At 40.0% G+C, this 23,605-nt stretch overlaps 1 protein-coding gene across 2 annotated transcripts in view; it reads right to left on the bottom strand.

The window, feature by feature from the left end:
- SHROOM2 (shroom family member 2) overlaps positions 1-23,605 on the bottom strand; it is a 127,591-nt gene that overhangs the window by 25,539 nt on the left and 78,447 nt on the right. For both annotated transcript variants that reach the window (XM_037377494.1, XM_037377495.1), the window contains 3 exons: positions 21,265-21,396; positions 13,290-15,939; positions 11,238-11,341 (listed from right to left, as the gene is read on the bottom strand). In XM_037377494.1, coding sequence (XP_037233391.1) covers positions 11,238-11,341; positions 13,290-15,939; positions 21,265-21,396 — 2,886 coding nt within the window. The remainder of the gene's footprint in view (positions 1-11,237; positions 11,342-13,289; positions 15,940-21,264; positions 21,397-23,605) is intronic.

Raw genomic sequence — 23,605 nt, forward strand, 5'->3', positions numbered from 1 at the left:
GCAAGCCTGCACTCACAGTAACAGGCTTGCCAGGAAAACAACAAGATGAAACGCTCTTGCACCACCCCTAGCTGAGAGGAACCCCGAGCCTGGCACCCCAAGCCACAACAACAGCACTGCAGCCCTCAGTCCAGAAAAAAAGTATTTTTGAAAGGCACTGCCTTCTAATTCCAGTGTGCATGATGCCAACTGTGAAAACAAAAGCTGCTAAAAACAGCGTGTGTGTGTGTGTGCATATGCACACAGAGCATCTTAGCTGGAATTAACTCACGTTTTCCCTTTTCTCCCAACCCATCAGTGAACAGAGCAGTCAACTAACACCAAGCAAAATAAAATCCTGTACCAAGCATTGCATCGTTCCTAATTTGCCACTGTAGCTTCTGCTGATAGGGACAGAAGATGCAGCCTGTACTCAAAGACCTGGAGAACAAAAGAAATACTGTATGAATTAATACTGCAAATTTCTGTTCAGAACTGACAGAAAAAGGTAATTAAGGCATGTGCCTCTAGCTGTTTCTCTCACACTTGTAACACTGAAGACAAGACAATCTTACCAGGATTTACAGCTGTTTACCCATATTCACTGGATATGTGAGCTCTGCATCCTTGCAAATGTGCCAGCCAGTTTGAAAGCCTCGCAGAACTGAATCTGTCTCAACCTCTGTGTCTCATTTACTGTAACACAGAGGATTTTCAAAGCCATGCCTCACAACAGCTGGCTTGTTTTTGCCTGCTTCCTATGATTGACAAGTTCATACAAGCTCCGTCAACTTTAACCTTGATAAGTGAAGGCTTGGTCTGTATTGTACGTTACATCATCAGAAACTTCTGACCTCAGGGAAAAGATCTCAGAGACTTCAAAGCTCTTCCTTTCCCCCACCCCGACCCCCTGGATTTGCTTATTAAAAAAAAAGAATGTATTTTAAGAGTCCTTTAATTTTTTAATGTTTTTTCTTTTCATTTGTGAAAATCATGATCCACACTTCAGCAACAACAGTTCAAGTTTTGAATATTTAAAATGATTTATAAAGATCAGTGTGTTACTAGGTTCCTTTCTGAACAACACTCAAACAACAAAGTTTTCATTTTAGAGGAGAGTCTTCATCAACAGCCCTCCAGCTTGAATTTTTTTGCATGTGTTGTGTGTACAGGTGCTCCCTCTTGCAGGAGATTCTTCAGGGAAAGAACTAAATGCTTTCATGCTGCATGATCAAATTACCACCCCCACACTCCATCTTTAGAAACCGAATGCATCGTGGCCTTCACCAGAGCAAAGCTCATGCTCCTTTCAATTTTTCTACAAAAACACATTAAAGACCTAACAGAGAAATTGTAGTTAAGGCCTTAGTATGTATTAAAAGATCATTTTAAAATGACCATTTTAAGAGGAAAATGTTATTTAAGCTGTGCACAAAATCACATACAGCAGTTAGATATTTTGATACAGCACTGATATCCAGTTTATATCCTCCCCTGACATGTTCCTATCTTCCCTGAAATTTTTATATCTCCCACAGCTGCCTATTTGATTTCAAGATAGAGAGAGAGTGACTTCAAGAACTCTCACCCCTTTACATAAACACAACACAACTGATTAACAGACCATAGCAAGTCTAGCTGGTCCATGCAGACAAATGGAAGTTATAGCTGTCATGTTACTTTTTAGCAGAAAACTCTACTCAAATTTACTGGCATAAACAGTCTCCTGCGTGACAGCAAATCATAATCCATGTTGCCTAAGGGTTTATAGTAGAAGGTGAACATTTCACAGGCTAGTTTTTAGTACCAGAACACCATAAAGCCACTCCATATGTTAGAAATATATGAACTGCTGCACTGAGGAGACAAATCAGTCACCTATTTCCAAAGATGCTTTTCATCAAGTAACTTAGGGGAAAATAAAATCTACAATGCAGCAGTATATGATGCTCTTATGAATGGAACCACTGGAGACTATATCTTATACTATCTGTATTCTGTTGTCATTAAAATAGCCACAAGAAAGTAGCTAAATCTCAAGCAATGTAACGAAAACTCAAGTATTTAGATAGCTTCCATTCCAATCCTCTTTCCAGGGAAAGCACTAAAACCAAACCAGAACACAAAAATGGACTGATGCTTACAAATGTATCTCCATTTCTCTCTCCACAAACTTTTTTGTGTGCCATTCCTTTCGCTCACCCTCAATTTCAGTACCTTCAGAAGCATGTCTAGGACTTCTCCCAGCTTAGTTAACACCTACCTTTGGGTGCAGGGGAGGAAACTTTCCATAAGAAGAAACTGCCCTCCAACACTTCCTTTTGTCAGACCATGGTGGTCTTGCATATCCCCCTAGGTGCCACTGCAAGCATAGTGGATAACAGATGTGCCAGCAGCAATCAAGCAAAAGGAACTTCACTCAGTAATAAGAAGTTGGAAGCCGAAAAAAGGGCGTATGTGAGGTAGGGTAGCTACCCTCAAATTTAGAAATATGGATTCAAAATTCACCTAACAGAGGGAGAAGTCATACTTCCAAGGGTGTGGGGAATGAGCGAATTGGATGGGGGAGAAACAGGGCTACACTACAGTAGGTAGCATACTGTAAACCAAGTGCAGGCTTTGGAGACAGTCCAGCACTCATTTAATGAGATCCAGCAGCTGCTGGTGAGCCAGAGTGGAGCATCACACCAACCTGCTGGACCTGTACCTGACAGCTGCTGGGCTGAGCCCTGCTAGGAGTTAGGAATGGGAAGGCAACGGGAGCAGTGTGCAAGGTTTAGCACTCTCATTTAGGTATAAGCAGTTCTGTATCCCAAAATAATGCATTTGGGGTGCTCATTAAGAACCACAGATCTCTCAGCTCAAGCAGCCTGAAAGTTTTAAAATGGACAACAGGAGGAAGAAAAAGACTACAAGTGGGACAATTTATCGTGCAACTCCTGCCTTGATCCTGAGGTATGAGAAGAATCTGGTTCCAAACATTGCTACTTGAAGGGCTGCCCTGTGCCAGTGGCCATATGTATTTAGATTAATCATTCTTGAAAGATCACGAAATCACACTGTGGTATTTCATTTTGAAAAGGGCATTTACATACATGAGAGAAATATTTTTAAAAGGAACAAGCCAGATGGTATAATGCTAAGAATTAACATACGACAGAAGATACAATATATGGAGCTCAGAGAAAATGCATGACACCTACCAAAAAACCTAGACCACCACTTTTTTTCCTCCCCTCTCTCTCCCCTCTAAACGCTAGATTAAACAGTAATTAAAAGGACATCCACCAGAGAACTAAAGTCCTTCCCCAATGAGGAAAATCCAGAACTATTTTAGCAAAACAGATGCATAAACAGAATCTGAATTCCATCTGAATATGAAGAAAAACTTCTTTACTCTGAGGGTGTCAGAGCACTGGAACAGGCTGCCCAGAGAGGTTGTAGAGTCTGCTTCTCTGGAGACATTCCCAGCCCACCTGGATGTGACTCTGTGCAACCTGCTCCAGGTGAACCTGCCTTAGCAGGGGGGTTGGACTAGATCTCCAGAGGTACCTTCCAACCCTGACCGTTCTGTGATTCTGTGAATAAGGTTAAACCCCCCCCAAAACCCGAGGTACAAATTCTTAAAAGTATTAGAACAAAACAAACAACCAAAAGTGTTTTTTCAAACACAGGTATCTGCCTGACATTACAGGGCCAAAAGAACAGTAGTAAGAATATGAAGAAAATAATGCCACAGCAGAAAACTGACATGGACTCCCCTTCACACCTCCATGAGCAAAGAACAGCCTATACAGGAATTAATCTCAGATGCTGTCCACCACTAAGCGCGTTGTCATGAGTTACCTGGATGATATGATTAATCACCTGAAACTCCCATAGGAAATTGCTGAAACAGTAGCTGTGGTGCTCAATTCCTCTGATACTTGGGCAACTGCTTGAGCAAAGTACACATGCAGTGTTTGTGAAGGGAAGGTGTAAGGGTGTTAAAAAGAGAGAATGAGAGAAACAGAGCAAGAGTGAAAAAAATAATAAAATCATTATGAATCTGGAGAACTTCAGAACTATAAACTTAAAATCTAAACTAACTCAACAGGAAATTATAAAAGATTCAGAAGCTGCGCTAAGTAGTGTGTTAAAATGACAAAGAATTGTTTGGGCTCATGCAGAAAAGCTGTGTCTTGGTTGTATTACTATTCTTAGAAATGAGTCACTACACATGTGGGCAACAGTGACCTGGATGACCAAAACTATTTGGATTTTTAGAAGACTCTTTAAAAAAAACAATAAAAAACCACTGTCCTTACCAGAAGCTCTTAAAAATTTGACTGCCATGGGACAAAGCCCTCATTTGTATCATCACATGATTAACAGAATTGATTAGATCTAGCTGATTTACAAGAGAGGTGAAAAAGAAGGTGGCAACAGTTGCTCTGCTATATTAAAGAAACAAGGCAAAGATTTCCCATCACTGAGCAAATGGACCATAAAACAACAGATGAAATTCAGATGTAACAAATGCAGAGTAACCCACGGGATAGCTTTTCCTATATCTCAGCAACATATACAATGATGTATGACTGAAATTACTGCTATGCAGGAAGGAAAAACTGGATTTCACAGACCATTCTATGTACATATTATCTCTGTACTCCACAGCAGTTAGAAAAAAAACAAGAGAAAAAATTCAAGATAAAGGAAACATTATGTTATTTATGAATTCATGGTGCACCCTAATGCTGTTGCAGTTCTCCTGCTGCTCCAAAAGAACATACGAGAATGTGGAAAGACACAGAAGAAGAAAATAAGGATGGGCAAAGCCACACAACAGCTTTCACAGAGTAGACACCCAGCCCACACACCCCCCAAGAGGTGCTTTTCATCACAACACATCAGCAGAAAAAGCTATGGATGTCAAAAGTCGATGTGGGTCCAAAACCAGTTAGACACTTTTCAGAAAGAAGAATTAATCAAGGACTGTTAACCACAAATACTTAGGACTGCACCTCTTAGCTGCAGATCAGCAGAGGCTGGGCAAGGATCAGCACGGCTCTGTGTTTGCCTTTTTGTTCTCTCCGAGCATCCACTACTGTTCAGTCTGAGAAAGGAAACCTGCTTAGGTAGATCTTCGGCCTGTGGTTTTAAGCACCATCTTCTTCCATGTACCAGTGATTCAAGGTTACACTGTCTCAAAGCATGATATTTACTTAGCTGTTACTAGTCAATCACATACACTAGTACACTGGGAAGACACAGTGGCTCATAGCAATTAAACTTGTACTAACTACAAGTATTTACAGAAATCTAAGGAAGACGAAAGGTGGCAAGGGACTCCTACTACATGAATAGATGCTGCTTGAGTTTCTCTCCATTGTTGGCTCTATATGCACAGGAAGAGCCACAGAATGTTTTCCCAGTTTCAAAGTATAAACCTTTGAGACAGCCAAGACTACTGCATCATCCATTAGCCACATGATACATACACTGGCATCACTGCCCCCCCCCCCCAAAAAAAAAGTGGTCTGACAGATGCCTTAATAATCCATATCTCATGATAAAGAAATGCTAATATAAATAGAAAGGGCTTCAGCAGCTCACATACTTGAAGACTATGTTAATAGACAAGAGCCTGTGAGGATGCACGTTGGCTCTTCCGCACTTGACAACTGCCCTGGTTTTGGCTGGGATAGTTTCTTCTTAGTAGCCGGTACAGTGCTGCATTTTGGATTTAGTATAAGAATAATGTTGATAACACATTGATGTTTTTATTTGTTGCTAAGTAATCTTTATACCAAGTCAAGTACTTTTCAGCTTCTCGGGCCCTGCCTGCAAGAGGGCTGAAGGAAATGAGACAACTGGGAGGGGACACTGCCAGGACAGCTGACACAAACTAGCCAGAGGGATATTCCATGCCATAGGACATCATGGTCAGCATATAAACAGGAAGAAGGGGGGACATTTGGAGTTGTGTTTTGTTTTCCCAAATCACCATTACGCATGAGCAACGGCTTTCCTGGAGATGGCTGAACACCTCCCTGCCAATGGGAAGTGGTGAATGAATTCCTGGTTTTGCTTTGCTTACATGTGTGGCTTTTGCTTTATTTGTTACACTCCTTTTATCTCAAGGCTCGAGTTTTCTCACTTTTACTCTTTCCATTTTTCCCCTCATCCTGACAAGGGGGGAGTGAGTGAGGGGCTGTGTGGGGCTTAGTTGCTGGTTAGGCTTAAACCGTGACAGCAACAAATAGCTGCACACAACTATGGAAAGCAAAGCCTGCAAATTTTCTTTCTTTTTTAATATTTATTTTTAATTTCTAACTTCATGTAAGGAGACATTTTCACATATAAATTAATTACCATTAGGAATTCAGATATCTGAAGCATTACTTCAACCAAACTGGTATGTTCTGGCTACATGAAAAGCATGTTTTCTTCTCCCTTTAACTGAATAATTCATCTTCCTCAAAAAATAACACTTAAATCTTTATAATAATCCTTACTATACTTAAAATTATTGTAAAAAGAGAACACTTCACTTTATAAGCTCTTGAATAAAACAAACGTAGAAATTGTTAGTACACTGCACACTAGATACAGTAATCATGCATATTTATTACTTATTTTCTACAAAACACTACTTGTTAGGTTATTCTGTACTTAGAAAACTGATAAGAAATATTTCTTTCCGTTAGAAAAATTTATGTGAAAAATTACAACAGCTGTAGGTGAAGTGTAAAACTGAGAACTTAAACATCTTTTACACCATGAAATATTGAAGCTTGTTAATACATGCATGAAATGTTCGCCAAAGTAATTTTTCACTGATTTGTAAGCAAGCAGTTGCACAAGATCATCCTATTTCTTCCTTAAGAGGAAAAGGAAAGAGGATGAAAACATTTTGCTTATATAACTGGCGATGTCTTGGTAAGTCCTACAATGACTTAGACACGCTCATCCTGCAATATTCATTCAGGAAAAAATTCTCAATTTGACTCAACGTATATACAGTAAATAAAGAATGTAAGCTTAAAGTCCATATGTGACAATGCCTGCAAGCAGAGTTCTGCTTCGCTATTTAAGCAAATGGCCCTTTTGCTACATGTAAAAAAACCCCAACACTAGGTCCTGCATTTCAATATCTAAGTTTCCAGTTAAGCAGATACTACCACTGTATACTGCTATTATAATACTTTTCTGTCAGCACAGTAAAACCCCCAAAATACAGAATTTAAAGTTATTTGAGTTATAAAAAACCTCGGTAGCTCCTAAAAAGTATTTCCAATGTCTAATTTAGACCATTTAATATTCTAAACATGAGATTACATGAAAACTAATTTGTCTAAATGTCTAATGTGGATTTTTTTTTCTTATCTGCTAATTAGCCCTTGCAAATATGTAGCCTCAGCCCCCAGAATGGTCACAAAACAGAACAAACTAAAAACACACGTGTATATTTCATATGTGTATGTGTGTATACATACACACACACAAACATCCATATATGCTTGATATATATAAACACATATATAAATGTCGTTAACACCCACTTGTAAATTCTTTTCCATCTGATTCAATTAAGAAGACGTAAGATTGTTCACATTCCTGTATTGCTAAGGTCCTCCTTCTTCCTTGCACAATAATTTGCAGTTGCACCACCTGGTTAACATGGAGGCTAGATATTCACCAGCTCTTGAAAAATGAGTTTCCTTAAGAAGTGCCTCATAATGAACTCGGGAACCTCTCTACAGGCTCCTGTTTCTGGCTTGTCCAAGGTTTTTTTATAACATTAAACTTGGGCATTTAAGTCAACTTAGGCCTAAAGAAATGATTTTTACCTTGCTTTTGTATGGTAAAGATTGTTCCTCTGTTTTCAAGAGCTCAGATGGCTCATGAAAGAACTACAAAAACAACTTAAAAGTGTTTAATTAGAGTTGAGTCATGCTGTGGTCCTATATTTGACATGCACATGCTCTTGCACTTGACACCTATTAAATGTTGAAAGATTTTCTGTGACCTGTGATCTCATAAATCCTTTTACATTCTTGAAATTATGTAATATTTTCATAGACATGGCAGAAACAAATTAATGAGAGCCAAGTCAAATGTTCTTAGAACATAAATAAAAGCAATGGCTGCGACCATTTCTAGTCAATGGCAATCTTAAGAATTAGATCATAAAGCACTGTTTGTTTGATGCAGATTGACTTATGTGTGCCATCTCATCGTGCAGGAAGCCAAAGGCTACAGGCTACAAGCACACATTTCCATCTTTAACCTTCTGAAGGGCTATGTCAGTTCAGAAATTGTGGGGACTTCTATAGGGAAGTTAATTATATAACCTGCATGTACGATTTGATCAATACAGAGAGAGAGACATATTTGAAGAAGGATAGACTTTATATCTGTCAAAAGATAAGCTTTTGTAACCAATCTGAAATAGAAAGAGTAGCATAATTGGAAATAAAAAACCATCAATTTTTGTTTTACAGGTCAGCAGACTTACATAACACTTTTAAGTAGTCCTGAAGTTAAGAACATACTTAGAATTGCATCAAGCCTCAGTATGAAAATATTCAGCTCATGTCGGATGACTGTTTGTGTGCCTGTAAGTTCGTAACAAGAGTGGGTTTTGCTCTTGCATGAAGAATGATAATGGCTACTGTGGATCACTACTTTCTCTTCCTATAAAAATAATAGTCTAAGGTATTAAATACTGCAGTTTGTAAGAACATGTTGTAGCTTTTCTAAAAAGGGAGATGAAACAACCTGAATTCATTGGAAGCTCTCAGTAATCTCAGAGGAGAAAAATACAGTCCAGAGATGAAAGGAGTTCACAAATTATCTTCATCAACTTAACCTCCTCCCGTAACTTTTATAAGTAATGTTAATTTAGGTTTTGCAACTGTGTGCTAAAAAAAGAAAAGCACCAAAAAAATACTGTAGCAAAATGAACCAGCAGCAAGAAGCCCAGGAGAACAAAAAATTGCTTATCATGCACATTCTTTTGTTTGGTTTTTTTTTAAACTATTTGCTGTTACAGTAACTCCAACCCTTTTTTATTGTAGTTTCAGTGCATTAATGAGACTCCTATCTCTCCTGAAAATGATCAGTAAAGCTGTAATGGTAAACATTCAAAGTTTATTTAAACCCCACATTTTTTTTATTATTATTATTATTATTGTTGTTGTTGTTATTACTCTTCAAAGCCTGTAGCTTTGGACAGTCTCTAACCCCAACAAATCACCCATGGACAGGGACTCCACGGCTGGCGCTCAGTCCCTGTCCATCTAACACATGCAAATGCTGAAGGGCTGCTCCTGTGTGCAGCACAGTCGCACTGGCTTTGGTAGCACAAAGGCCTCAGAAGCACAAAGTAAGGGCCATCAGCAATATAATCCAAAACCAAATTTTCAAAGGAAGTATTAAATATGACCACAAGACCTTAGGTTTCATTAATATTCATGTTCTGGAATACACCACAGATTTGATAGATCTGCTAGCCATTTGCAGACTGCTAGCTTTTAAAAGTAGGAAACTAAATGCCTTTAGGGCAGCTCAAAAATCGTAAAATCAATTCATGTCATGATGAGTCCAGTTCCTTTTGAGCACAAGAATGCCTTGTTAAAAGAGCACATAGAAATACATATTCTTTTCCACAGGACAGCCACTCATCATCATGCAGTGGTGGTTCACAACACAGGAATTAAATACCCAAATGAGAGATTTTATTTAGTTAGTTTTTTGAATATGGAAGCATATAAGCCCCCTGCATAACGTGAGTGCTGAGGAAAAGACTGCAAAAGAAACCATTTTACAAAACCTGTAATGTGGTGAAATGGCCAAATACTACATCTGAAATATATGTCAAAACAAGCTTCAGCTTAAAAAAAAAGTTATTGCAGCTGGTGCCCAGTCATGTGATTTTCATGGATTCCATGATTATAAAGCAAGAATTGTGCTGCACAAACACTGCTAAACTGCTGGCGTAGGAGTATTATTCACACGCTTTTGTGACTAGGGTTCAGCACTGGTGGATGGAAATCATTTCACTTGTCCAGAGATGCTGTCTGCCTACAGAAGCTCATGTGCTCCTGGCTGATTGTGATGCTGCCTCCCCCTTTCCCTCCCCTCCTTCCTTTCCCTCCAGCACAATCGCCCCTCCACACGCATGCGCGCACACATTCACACCCTCATGGGCTATTCATTTTGAAATCACTACGGTTAGTACAAAGGGCTACAAATAATTAGAAAAATAGCAGATGGTCTCTTCAGCTGGGCCATAAGCAATACAAAATACAACCGTATAAAAATGCTAACAAATACTATTTTTTTACAAGCTTTTATGGTCACGACTAGAGTATGCGTTTGTTACAGTTCATAATTTTCTCTCCCCTTGAGAGATTAATACCATTTACAGAACGAAGGAAAGCCCACAGAAGTTATTTTTCCTACACATGTGTTTCTTCTGTTACAAGAACTGGAGCTATCAAACAAGGCGATAGCAGTGTGTGCACAATCTCAGTTCAGCTGTCACACGCCACTTAAGCTGCCACAATATCACTGAAATCACTGCTTACATTACAACAGCTCTGGCACACTGTGGGCCAGGAGCACACCCCCTGCACGCTAGACATTTAAGAATTTTAACTGCATTGTGCATACAGTCATACGTTTGAAAAGAGTCTGAAAATACTGTACATTTTAATTAAAATAAAACATTAATTAACAGGGAAAAGTGGAGCTGATCAAATGGAAAAACAACTTCTGATGGCTTCTGTTGGGGTACTGCATTCTGTAAAAGCACAACTAGAGAAAGGTCCAGGTTACAGCACTACTGTGTTCCAATAGCATGCTGTCTTTGCCAGAGATAATAGTGGAAAAGTCTTTTGGGAAACCTCAAGCATCCCATCCCATCCCTCCTGCCCCCCCGCCCCCCCCCAATCCTGTAACTGATAAATACGAAAAATATCTGAATCATTTCATGCACACAAATAAGAATCATCTGGCTCCAAACAAACTGTAATACAGCCAACACTTGACAATTTCCTCAAGCTCACCCTACAGTCCCCATAAATTTCAGTCCCCACATTAATTCTACCATGCACATTGAAGTATTTGGGGAGAAGGAGGGAAATGGGAAAAAGACATTGCAAAACCTCTGAAATCACCACAGCAAAACTTCCAGGCTGGGATAGGAAAAGATCAGATCAGAGTTGTCGTGAAAAAACTCTTAAAGCCAGAAATTAAGAAATACTTACCTTACAGTGCAGTTCCTTTCATCCAGATTGTTAACTTTAAAGAAAACATGCCGCCCATCTTCCTTTAAATCCTCTGCTTGGCTCCTTACTTCAACTGAGACTTCCTAAAAGTGGTTTATAGCAAAAGTAAGACACCAAGTCATCACGTTTCAGACTCTCAAAAAATCTATGATTATGGAACCACTTATTTGTGGGTTTGCTCTGTTTGAATATACATGAAGTCAACAGCATAGCATGTCTTAAGCTTGTTTGGTTTTAAACAGGACAGTATGCTATGCGACCTCTTGTGCAGCACTACCAACCTGGCTGTGCTCAAGTTACTGCTCTACTTTGCTCATCTACAGAAAAGCTTAACATCTATATAAACATTCACAACTTCCATTTGGCAAAGACATAAGAAAATGCAGTGAAGAAGTTACAGAAGAGTTGCTCAGATTTTAAAAGATGCAAGTACACACCAGCTTTTGAATCCCTGAGCGCATACTTTAGTTTCTCAGTAAAACACACATCACTGTTCCAGAACTTTATTATCTCACTATCTTCAAACAACCACACCCAAAGCATAGCTTCACATTACAAACACTGAACCTACAGGAAATTTAATTGCACATTAGCACTGGAATCATCTGAATCACATATGTGAAACAACATCTTTATTTACTTCAGTCTGTTGTCAGCCTCTTCAATGCACTCATCACCATATTTTCCAGGTGCCTAAACAGGTGTCTGCTTTTTGCCCCAGGAGGCCTATACTGAACTTAAAGGCACTGACTAATAAACCAGAAATGTATACATGGATGTGATGATGACTTTTCTGCTGGGTAGGCAATTATTTAATAATTTAGTTAATTTAATTTTCAAAATAACTTCCAGGTGAATATTTCCAGTGCCCGGCACCTCTACCCTAGTAAATTATCTGCGTAGTGAAGTCCACACATAGGAGTTCAAAAACAACTTTTGCAAAAGTGAAAGACACAAAAAACCTTAAGAAAAAAGAGTCCACAACTTTTAGAGATCAGCTTACTGTTTCTTTTTAAGCTGTTCTTGTTCTACTCCTTGTCTATACACACAGACACAGAGGTGCTGTGTGGATGTGTATGTATGTATGTAATGTTTTGACCAAGGTGGTGGTGGTGAAATACACAACTGCATTGCCACAATTTTTTTCTTGCACAAAGTTCAACACAGGTTGAACACACTATGATACGACTTTATACATATCAGGCAATCCTGCAGCAGCTTGAACAACATCTTTTAAACAGAGAACTTAAGAGACTTGGTATCTCTGTTTACTTCCCCTGCCACCTGCCAACCATTCCCTGGCCCTGCTCAGTTAAAAATTAACTTAGTATTAACTTGCAAGTTGAACAGACATTTGACATCTCTCTAAGGAACAAATTTATACATCTTAAAGCAAGCAAACTGACATAAAATAGAACACTAAGCAGTTTCATTGGCTGCTGTAGTGCAGCTTTAACATTAACTGGCATATTACTGTCTCTATGTATCTCTAAACTTTATTAGGCAGAAGTTTCATCCTTTTAGAAAAGGAGATCCATGGAAAATGATTAGACCATTAACAAAACTGGACATAAATAGATATTAATTCCCCTTGGAACATCTTTCTTCATAGTTTCAGAGAACAGAAAGCCTTAAAATGGGGAAGGCACCCACACCAATGAAGAACTAACTCTGGGTGAAGATTGCTTTGATCCTACTCTACCTCTACGGTAAAAAGGAGGGTATTATCAAATCAGTAAGGTTGCTTTCTTCCATCTGGCTACAACACACAAGGAATTACCTGATCCAATTGTTCCTTGCTACACTCAATCCCTGTGCAATACAAACTGATTTTCTTCATGTTACTTATGAGGGCTACCTATAACTATTATTCCCTTACTGACAAAAGGTGAACACCATACTGTGTTCAACAACAACGCTGTGTTCCCGAACTGGAAATTTTCATAAAAATTCTCTTTCCCCTCTCCATCACTGTCCTGCCCACCCCCTCACCTCAGGTAATTTAAAGGATAATGCAAAAGATACTTCTACCTGTTTGTAGAAATCAGTAGAAGGGGATGATCTAGACCTCTCATGTGTGTACTGGGGTTTCTCATCTTGTTCATGGCCTGCATCAAGGATATTATCAGCTGAATGGTACCTTCCTGAGCTCCTTGGCTCTACTGGCTTACGCTGCTCCTTCCATGATGCCTGATACTCTGCAAAGGTTCCCAGGCGCTGTGGCTGTTCAGATTTCACAATCTGATCAGCAGCCTTATTGCTACTACTATGGTGGACATTATCTTTTGAAGCATGTGCAGTTTCAAGTCCAAGAGAGGCTGCCCGACCTCTTCTCTCACACCATGACTCCTCTCCCTCTTGTCCACCGTGAGCTTTCCTATCTGGCCTCTCAGGCTGGCCCTCAGCTAGACCATGGGGAGCTGGTTTCTGTGCTGATTTTCTATATGCAGGCTTACTTGTTTCTTCAAAAAATTTCCACCTGTCTGCAAACGAGCCCAGGGCTTCTTCAGATGTATTTGGACGGCAATGAGCACGGCACACATCCTCTGATATCCCAACTTCATTCATCTTCTCTGGTTCAGAGTAAGACTTCAGTTTTTGCTCTGTTGTGAACCTCTTCCTGGCTCCGATACGAGAAACGTGATGAGTGCCACTCCCTGTAGGGTTCGGTTTAGCTTGTGTAGCCTCAAGGAATCCAGACACGTCTTCAGAAACCAAAGCCAATAATGAGGAGTTGTAACTACCAGTTTTCCGCTCAGGTGATCTGGGGAGATATTCAGCAGTGCTGGGCTCCAAGTCCCGCCGTTTGAAGGATGTTGCCCTCAGAACCCTGGCCTGTGCTTCCTTGAGGTGATCTTTGTAGGTGCTGGTAAAGTTCGTGTCTGGAGAGGCAGTGACATTTTCTGTTGAATCTGGCTTCCAGGTCTCACTGCACTCCTCTGTTTCAGACGACCCTACTAACATAGCAGTGCTTCTACTTTTCTGCAGCTTCGCTCTTCTCATTTGGATCTCATTTCTCAGGGTTGTTGCAAAACGATCACTCCTTCGTGCCTGTTTAGACAAGTGAGTGTCAAATGGGGCCTGTCGCTCTGTTACTGCTTCTGGGCTGTTATCAGACTGTTTTTTCCCTTCCTGAGCTAAAGAATGCAACATTGGGGTCTTTTGAGGAGAAATCTTGCTACTCTCATCTTTCCCCCACCTAAAATCTTTCTGAGCAGATTTGTTTTCAGTGGTAGGGACACAGCCCTTTACATTCTCTTGTTGACCATACCTAGTTTCACTTTCCTCGGAGCTGCTCTCAAAGTTTTTCTTATGTCCAGACTTTTCAGTATGATGGGATTTTTTAGCTTCTTCTACTACAGCACACCTAGCATCCCCCTCTCTGTCCCCTGGGTAATGACTACTGTTCTCACACCCTTTCTGTGAAGGTTCAACAGATTGTTGAGGTAGATAGTATTTTGGTTTTGGGAACATTGTGACAACCGCAGGATTTTCGTGAGGTCCAAATGATGCTTCAGTCCCCACTGCAGGTTTCCAGCTGTCATCCTTGAGTGGCAGTGGCTTTGAGCTTCCCTGAGCAGGCTGTTTTGCTGTCACACAATAATAGCGACTCTGTCCAGTGTTGTCCACCTTCTGTTCAGCAGCACTGTTTGAAGAAGAGGAAGTGTTGGGCAGACTGGCCTGGTTTGGACTGTAGCCGTGAAAATGATCTGTAGGTAACTCCTGAACACCACTATAGGACAGATAATGTTGCTGATCTTTAGGCGCAGTTAAGATTCGTGCATTGTGAAAAAAAGTGCTTTCATCACTGTACTGGTGTTGGTGGTGGTAACTGTAAGTAGGCTGTGCAAACCGAACATCAGTGCTGGACAACGATGACTGCAGTTTGTTCACAGTTCCTACATTACTGTTGTACCTTTCACCAGTTGAAGAAAAAGCGTGTTCGGAACTGAGATCAGATTTATAATTTGAGCTGCTGACCCTCTTGTCACATGCTCTAGAGGGCTGCCACTGCTGCTCCACATTTTCCAAGTTCCAGTCACTCCTGGGCTGCAACCGGTTCAGGGCTGTAAAGTGCTGCGTGCTGGCACCCTCTGAGTACACAGGACCATGGGCTTTCTCATGGCCTTTGGTAGCAGCAAAGCTGTCACTACGAAGAGGTGGAGGTGGGGGGGGAGGAGATGAAGACTTCTTCTTATCAGGAACATACCAGACAGGTCCAAAACTGGATCTTCCAGAGCTAGCAAGCTTGCCATCAGGGTGTTCCTCTATTCTAAGACTTCTGTTGTTCTCATATTGGATGGGAGCTGGCAAATACCCAGGTTTGTCCTCTATTCCACTGTTGTCATTCAAGAACTGGCCAGACTTGTTTCCATGCTTAGCAGTCTCCCAGTGGCCTACTTTATACAGCATGTTCTCTGTCGAAGAAGTGTCTGCATTGGATAGAGTGTGGTCAGGGGTGCTAGAACTTGTGGAGAAAGACCCGTAGGCTGAATCTCGCTTACTTTGGCTCCCTAGATGATCAATGCTACTATTAGACCTTGCAGAAGAAAGTCTTCCATACTGGGCTACTTGTGGAGTGTGGTCCCAGCTGTCCATACTTCCCAAAGAGCTGAACTGGTCAGAAGCGCGATGTAGACTTGACTGATCCCACGAGTTTGAGAGGTCATGAGAAGAACAACTACGGCAAGAAACAAAAAAAGTCTCAGAAAAAATATACCAGTCAAAAAATGCCGCAACATAATTGTAAATATACAGCAACCAGTTTTACTAACATTGGTTAAGATCCATCTGCAATAGCAATTACTCAAGACAAAAAAGCTCATAAAATTGTAAGTTTGAACACAAAGTCAGGACTTTATACTCTGCCACTGATTCAAAGCTTGAATCTTAAAAACTCAGCTTCCCGTTTTAAGTTTACCAGTAAGTAGTACACATTATCCCCTTAAGGGTCCCCTTTCCCTTTGTAAATTGTTGATTTTGCTGACATTGCTTTTAGACAAATTTGTTTTGAGCTATATTCGCTCCCTTTTTTCCCAGGGCAAACACAAATTTATTTTTCAGCTTATTTTCCAGGCACCCCGATTCTTCCAGCTATTAAACTCACATACTTCCCTGTTCATCTTTTGTAATCTCACTCTAAACTTACTTCAGCCCATGAAGTTACTCCCCCGTCCTGCTTATCCAAATCTGCCCATTCATTTAATATTTTCATTTCTAAATGGAGGTTCACTAAAAACATTTGCCTCAAATGCCACCGTTTTACTTCTGAGCCTCCACATGCACCTTACCAATGTGGTTTCAAATCACTCTCGGGTTGACACCCTTACAACAATGTCATTCAATTCCACCCAGTTCCACAACACTGATGTCAGAGCGACGTAAGCTCTGCATGGCTAAAACTAAACTTCTGACCTTCTTTCAAGAATCCTTACTGCCACCAGCTGCTCTTTGCCATTCTTTCTTCTATAGAAACATCACCTTTGACACTGTACTTTCTCTGGATCATTTACCTAGGACAGAATTTCAAAATCTTGCTGCTTCTGTTGTTCTACTACCCAGTTTCATTCTGTTTTCTCTCTTTCCTTTTCTTCTCTGTCTTTCATAGCACACACCTCCTGTCAATCCAACACACTGATACTGAGATGACAGTCTTTCCAATTATTCTCATCACATCTCCCTGTTTGAACTTCACTGGCAGCTCCTCCTGCTTTTATATAGCAAATTCAAATTCTTGCCCTTGCATGCAAAGCCCCTTGGTAGAAATCCCAGAGTTATTCCACTTCCCTGTAGCTATAATTATATGAAGTATCTATGAAATCTTTTGTGGTAAAAAACCTGTGAAAGCTAGCAATGAAGTTAGATTAGTCCACATAAAAATGCAGAGTGATATAGATCTTTTTTTGTCAAAAATATTGCATGGGTCAACTCAACACTTCTTTGGAATTCAGTATTAACATGAGAATTGCTTTACCCACCCCCACCCACGCAACTATAGCCTTAGTAACTTTTTTTATACATGGTCAAAAGCTATTTATGTTAAGAAAGAGAAGGTATACTTTGTGCTTGTTTTCTAAAAGTATTTTATTAACGAATTACACTAGCATTGGCCTCATCTTGTGGGTTTTTTGTTGTTTCATTCTTTTATTTTCAACACTTTAAAACATCTTGCTGAATACTTAAAAAGGTCTTAACTGTCATCTTAGGCAGATACTGCGGTTCATGTAGAAAATGTCTTGGTCATTATCAGGATCTCTCTCGTTAAAGAAGAATTTAAGCCAGATATTGTTATCAATTGCTGATATTCTTCCCCCTCTTCAGCACTAAGGAGATACGTGGCATCGATTAAAATAAAGATGACACTTGCACAGGAAAGCAAAGCCTCAACTTACAATTTACAAGACTCCTGTAGATCTGCTGGTATCACATGTGAAGCACAAATCATGAGCATAAGAGGTCAAAGCCCTACTAGAAAATGCTTAATGGAAACCCAGCAGATGCAGCAAAACCTTCAAAGAAAGGACAGGAAAGTGTCTGATGGTGTATTACTGCAAAGCATTGTCTCCTTAACCATGGGGCAATCCTCCCATGAACCCTGACAGGGAAGAAAGTTCAAAAGCCATTTCTCTGCTTGAGTCTGCCATCCCAGAATATCCTTCTCAATGGCTTTTTTAGAGTGGATTCACAAAAGCACCTACACAGCTGGTCAAAGTCTAGCAGGTAAAGTCCAGGAATAATCTACAAACATCATCCTTGGCTTCTTTGGCCAATATGCACCGCACCCCCCAACCCTGGGGCATGAGTTTCTGATGCCAGGCCCTCCTAAAAATGACATCATCTCAGCAAATCAGACCACATTCAGACCACATGGGATTACAGGCCAGCTGTACCTGACCCTAATTGCCCCAAACCCTCAGTTTAAGCAGCCTTCTCAAAGCATATTTGCCTCACACCCACAAGGCCAGAATGAAGTAGAAGAGGTTGTTGGTTTCAACTGCACACCCAGGGGCATGAAAAAACACACAAAAAAGATCTTCTATTATAGTATATCCTACGGGAAGAAAGTGGAAAATGCAGAGTCTAACTTTCAGCAACTTAAGAGTTCATATCCATACCTCACAGAAAAGTGCACTCAGCCTTAGACTAGGGTGGTCTAGGAAAAAGGTCTGCGTCCATGTTGTTAACATATGACTTCTGTGGAAAAAAAGACAACCAAACCCAACCACCACAACTCAGAAGACTCACAGAGGGAAATTAAGGCACCAAAAGCTTAGAAGGTCTAACTCTCTGTCCTTGCCTGAGAAGCACCTAGACCTGGCAGTGTGCTCCCAAGATAGCTTACAGTTTTTGAATGAAAGTCACATGATAAGAAATACACATATAGCAGCAGATGTGGAAAGCTGGGCTCCGTAACTATGCTCTCTCCTATCTACACTAGTACAGTCTCTTCTGGTTTGTCTGCCTTCCTCTAGCTCCATGTGCCTTCTCAAAGGTCCAAATTCAGTAGGCTGTCAAAAAAAAATCAAACAAAAAAAAACCCCCAACACCCCAAACCAAATTACCCATAGCATAATCTAGCATCTACCTAGATAGTAAGGACAATTTTCAGAGGGTTGTTTGTCCAGCTGCACCCCACCCACGCCAACACACAAAATCCAGGTATAACCTGCCTGGAAGAGAGCAAAAGCAGTTCTGCCCCCTGATTGAACTCTTCATTTTTCACAATTGATACGGCTTTCACACTCATAGAGAGAATGTAGACAGGCGCATTCAGAAGAGATTTTAGGCTGTGAACATAAATCTCAGATGCTTAGCTCAAGGAAGGACAAGAAATTACACAAATAGGCCAAAGATGGATCCTTGGGCTAGAAATATCCCCTCCTTGGGCTAAGTCTATTATCTCCTTGCATACCATTTTCAGCTGAGTGCTGTCTCCTGTTCAGCTTTTTGCTTAACTGGCAGAGTACACAGTGCTTCTCAGTTTTGTGAATTGTACTTTGAAAGTGGAGAATCTCTGAAGCTGCTCACCTTCTCTTTTGGCAGATGTGCAAGCCCAAAGAACCCCCCCTCTGCAACGGAGATCCTAAAATACCCAAATCCTAAAATCCCAAATCTGGGAATGCTGGGCCTCTAGCAGCCGCAGTCTGAAGTCAGCTCGGCCACTGAAACTGTCTTGGGCATCAGACACCAGGACCAGCTGATGTCCCAAACACATCATCTTTCAGATGGGCAGCACAGGCATCCAAGGGGTTAGAATGGCAGTGCCCTGGGAAACCTAGTATTAAACTGTGCTCAAGCCACTAAATCTTTCAGGAACATGTGAGAAAGCAGAATTTACCCTTTTTATTAATACTAAGGTGTACCAGCAGTTGCTGCTACTTCTGATATGTGGGGAGAGAAGACTGCTCTATTCCCCTCCCCCTGTTCCTTTACACCCACAATTTCCTGTCCAAAGCTCATTTCAAACTGGCCTTGAAACAAATTGGTGTTTTTTTTCCTTCTTTAAAGAATTGTGATTTGCCCAGCTCCTATCAAATCACACTTTGACACATATGTCTTGTAGTATTTCACTTTCACCAGGTACAAGGACAACCAACAGGAAAAGCATGAAGCATATATCAATTTAGAGCTCAGTCAGAAGACTCAGTAGACAGAAAGTAGAAATACTTGAGTTAGCATTGCAGCCAGGAAATCTATAAAGTTTTTAGAAATTTCTCAGTTTTGCTTCTATGTACGAAGACTTCTATTGACTTCAAATCTATCAATCTAATTCAGCATATCTACATGAAATTTAAATACAAACTCTCTAAATCAGTGTAAACCAGCAGCAATTCTAATCGAGGATTTGAGAAACAGAATAAGCTAAAACTTCTCCTAATGAAGTACTACAAAATGCATTTAAAAAAAACCTCTGTCTAAACGTTAACAGTCATGCTTTATTCAAGGGCAGACAGCAAGTTATTTTAAAATCAGTAGGGAGCTTCCAATGAAAACAAACCAATACAAAAAGATTGTAAAAATGACATGAAAAACAAAAGAAACTCCTAAAGTATGAATGTTCTTCTAACTACCACAATAAATTAACATCAAGAAGTAATGATGGAGAATGTATAGGAGTAAGTACAGAAAACACAAGCCTACTTTCCAAACTGGGATTGTGTACCAGACTAATTTTCTTTAATGCTCAGGGTAACTATGGTCCAATGGGAACCAAGACGAAAAAAAGCAACAAAAATAAACAACAAAAAACACCAAACAAAAACCCCCAAACTCATGAAAATGCTGAAGAATGCCACATACAAGCAGGAAACAAACAAGAACCTGTAATCAGACACAAACAGGCACTACCTAAAAGTTTTAAGTTTCACTACTAAAACTGCATGGGTGCCAACCTTTCTCCCCTGGTGTTGAAACAGACCTAACAAATACTAAGTTGCTTTAAACAGGGACTGAAAATCATTGGTCTTATTACCTCTCTACACAAGCAAGAGCACAGCTGTAGGGAAGATCAGATTACAGAAAGACAGTTTAAGGTATTACTGGTTTTATTAGTTAAAAGTCCAACAGTAAAACATTCTACACCCTTCCTTTAGGAAAAGTATTTTTAATAGTCTGAAACAGTATTTTTCAATTTCTTTTTCCTTTACTATTTCATTTTAATTATGTTAATGTCGACTGTTTCCTTTCACTTATAAAGGTTTAGGATTTTACCAGGGGACACTGAAAAAAAATACAGAGCAAGAAACATAACCTTCTGACTGCCTTTAAAGCTAGTTTCTTACCTTTCAATCACACGCACATATCACATACTGTTTCTGAAATCCACTCATCCATATGCCAAACTTCCCATGTCCCCCTCTTCAAACACTGAAAGGACAGGCAATACTAAAGACATATAATACAACAATTCTGCATTTGTGGTTTTACAAAACACTTGACAACATGACCTACAGTGTTACCGTCTTGCTGTTTGAGCTTAATGAGCATAACTTAAGCAGAGACTCACCTTGCATGATAGCGCGAGTGCCAGGAAGTGCAGGCACTGGATGAGGAAAGGTGTGACGTGGCTGTCTCAGGTTGACTTTCTGTAAATTTGGTTGCATGCCAGGAGTGAGGCCTGCAGGCTAGGTCATTTCTTCTGAAAAAGAAAGGTAAGAGTGTACTAGTTTAATGCAAACAGTTCATTAAGGTGATATGCAGCAAAAAATCTACCAGGGTCGTAGTCAAATGTTATACAGGTAGGTCAGAGGCATAATGAATTTAAATGACAGCAAATGAAACTACTTTCTAACATGCATGCCAGTTTGAAAAGACACTCGCATTTCTTTAAAATGCTCAAGATGCAGTGAAACGCCAATACTCTCTCTCCAAGGTCTGTGCTTGGGTGTTTTAGGTTTTAAAAACACTGTAGTTATTTTGGGGGTGAGGTAGTTTTTATGAGGGGCAGAGACAGGCAAACAAATTTTAAAGAACCTGACAAATATCTAGAGCTTTAATAGTTAAAGCTAATACTGAGAGTTATGACTTCTACATGATAACAGTACAGTAAGGCTTTGGCAAGATTTTACTGTAAGTAGGTGCTTATGGGAAGAGTTAATGACAGGAAGGAATAAAGCCACGTACATTGTTTTGTACAAGTTAGTAAGAGTGATATAACTATTAATCATAACTCCAGCGAAGTTCTGCTTCAGCTCTTAGAATGTTTGGCACCCCAGGTATGCAAAGTGTATTGAGGTTTTTTTGTTTCTTTTTTTTTTTTAAAGAATACACCTAAAAATTAGCCTAGCAATTCATCTCAGTCCCCAAATACCTACTTAGATATCATCTGCAAATGTATATGGTCATTACACCTCATGTAACTGAAGAGATCCACTCTAAGAAGTAAAAGAGTAAATTTAGTTTAAAAAAAAAAAAAAAGTAAAGTTAGAGCTTCATACTACACAAACCTTTCTGCAAAACCTTTCTACACTCCTCTGCCCTTTCCTTCTGCTCAAGAGTTAGTAACAACGGCTTGCACTTCCTTCCAAGGACTTTCTGTTTGTAACACCTCTTGGCATGGCATGCATGAAGTGCATTCTCCCCCAAGGTTAAACAAGCCTTCTGAGTGGAATTTAGCCACTTTGGTTTCAGCAAGCAGATGCTGAGCATAGGCCATTTGTCCAGACCCTCTCAGTCACCTGGGGAACAAAGCAGTAACTTCTTAAAAGGCAATTCATCCTGCCCTTCTCTTCGGCTCATCCTAGAGGAAGTGCAATTTAAAATTTAGACAAGGTATAAGGTGAGAAAAATCCAGTCCTTCCAAGTCACAGTCTAAAACAAAGGATAGGACCTTAGCTCTTGAGGTTTTTTTTAAACGCACTTATGTATTTCACTTATACTTCTATAAAGTTTATTACTGCAAGGTTAAGCAATTTGTCTGTTATAAAAATCATTTTCTAAGCTGAGAAAGTGTTCCCTATTTTCAATGTCTACTCTAAAGGCAGTCCTAAATTTTTTTTACTCACTTCCCCTTTTTATAAACTGGGGTTATCAGACAGCCACTGGATTTAGAGAACAAAACAAAAGCTCATTATAAATCCAGTGTATTCCAAACAGGTTAAATTTGAGTACATGGCTTTTTGCAGTATATTCAGGAAGATCTGATGAATTCAGTGATTAATTGCCTTTCCAAACTCTGCATGCAGGATTAAAAAAGGAAAATAATTCTACAGGGAAGCTGTAATTTCACGAATAAGTGGAGCATCATTACTGTCACAAAAAAAAGAAGTAATTGTTTCCATAAACAAAACCCTACTCTTCCCAGCATGACAAAAGAGAAAACAGTTAAGCAAAGCATCACTATGTTCTCCTTTCATGGTAGGATATGAAATTCACAGTGAGTGGAGAAGCCCTAATACTTTCAGTGCAAACAAGTGCAAAAGATTCTGCTCAGCCATGCGATGATGGGCTCCAGACAGACAGTCCTTGTGTATTCCAAGGGCTCCAGGCCTGTGTTCAGGTATGGAAAAGAAAAGAAAAGAAAAAAAGGGAAAAAAAATTTCAAAAATCATTCCACTGTTCAGCTGCACAGAACATCGAAGGATTTTTTCCGCCCACAGCTCACCTCTAACGGTACTGATACCAGCTCAGCAAACCACACGTTATCTATTTAGGGAAGTTCAATAGACCTCCCAGGCATCAATTCAGCAAAAACGTTTACCTAGTATGAGACAATTACTTTTCTACGATGCATCACTAAGGAAACACAAGACTAGAAAACTAACACAATACAAGCAATGCTTGGAGTGTAAGGAAATGAAGGGTGGGAAGAGGGCTTCTGCGACAGTTTGCTATGGGCTTGACAAATG

This window comes from Falco rusticolus, chromosome 2 (genome assembly GCF_015220075.1).
Source record: "Falco rusticolus isolate bFalRus1 chromosome 2, bFalRus1.pri, whole genome shotgun sequence".
Taxonomy (NCBI): Eukaryota; Metazoa; Chordata; class Aves; order Falconiformes; family Falconidae; genus Falco; species Falco rusticolus.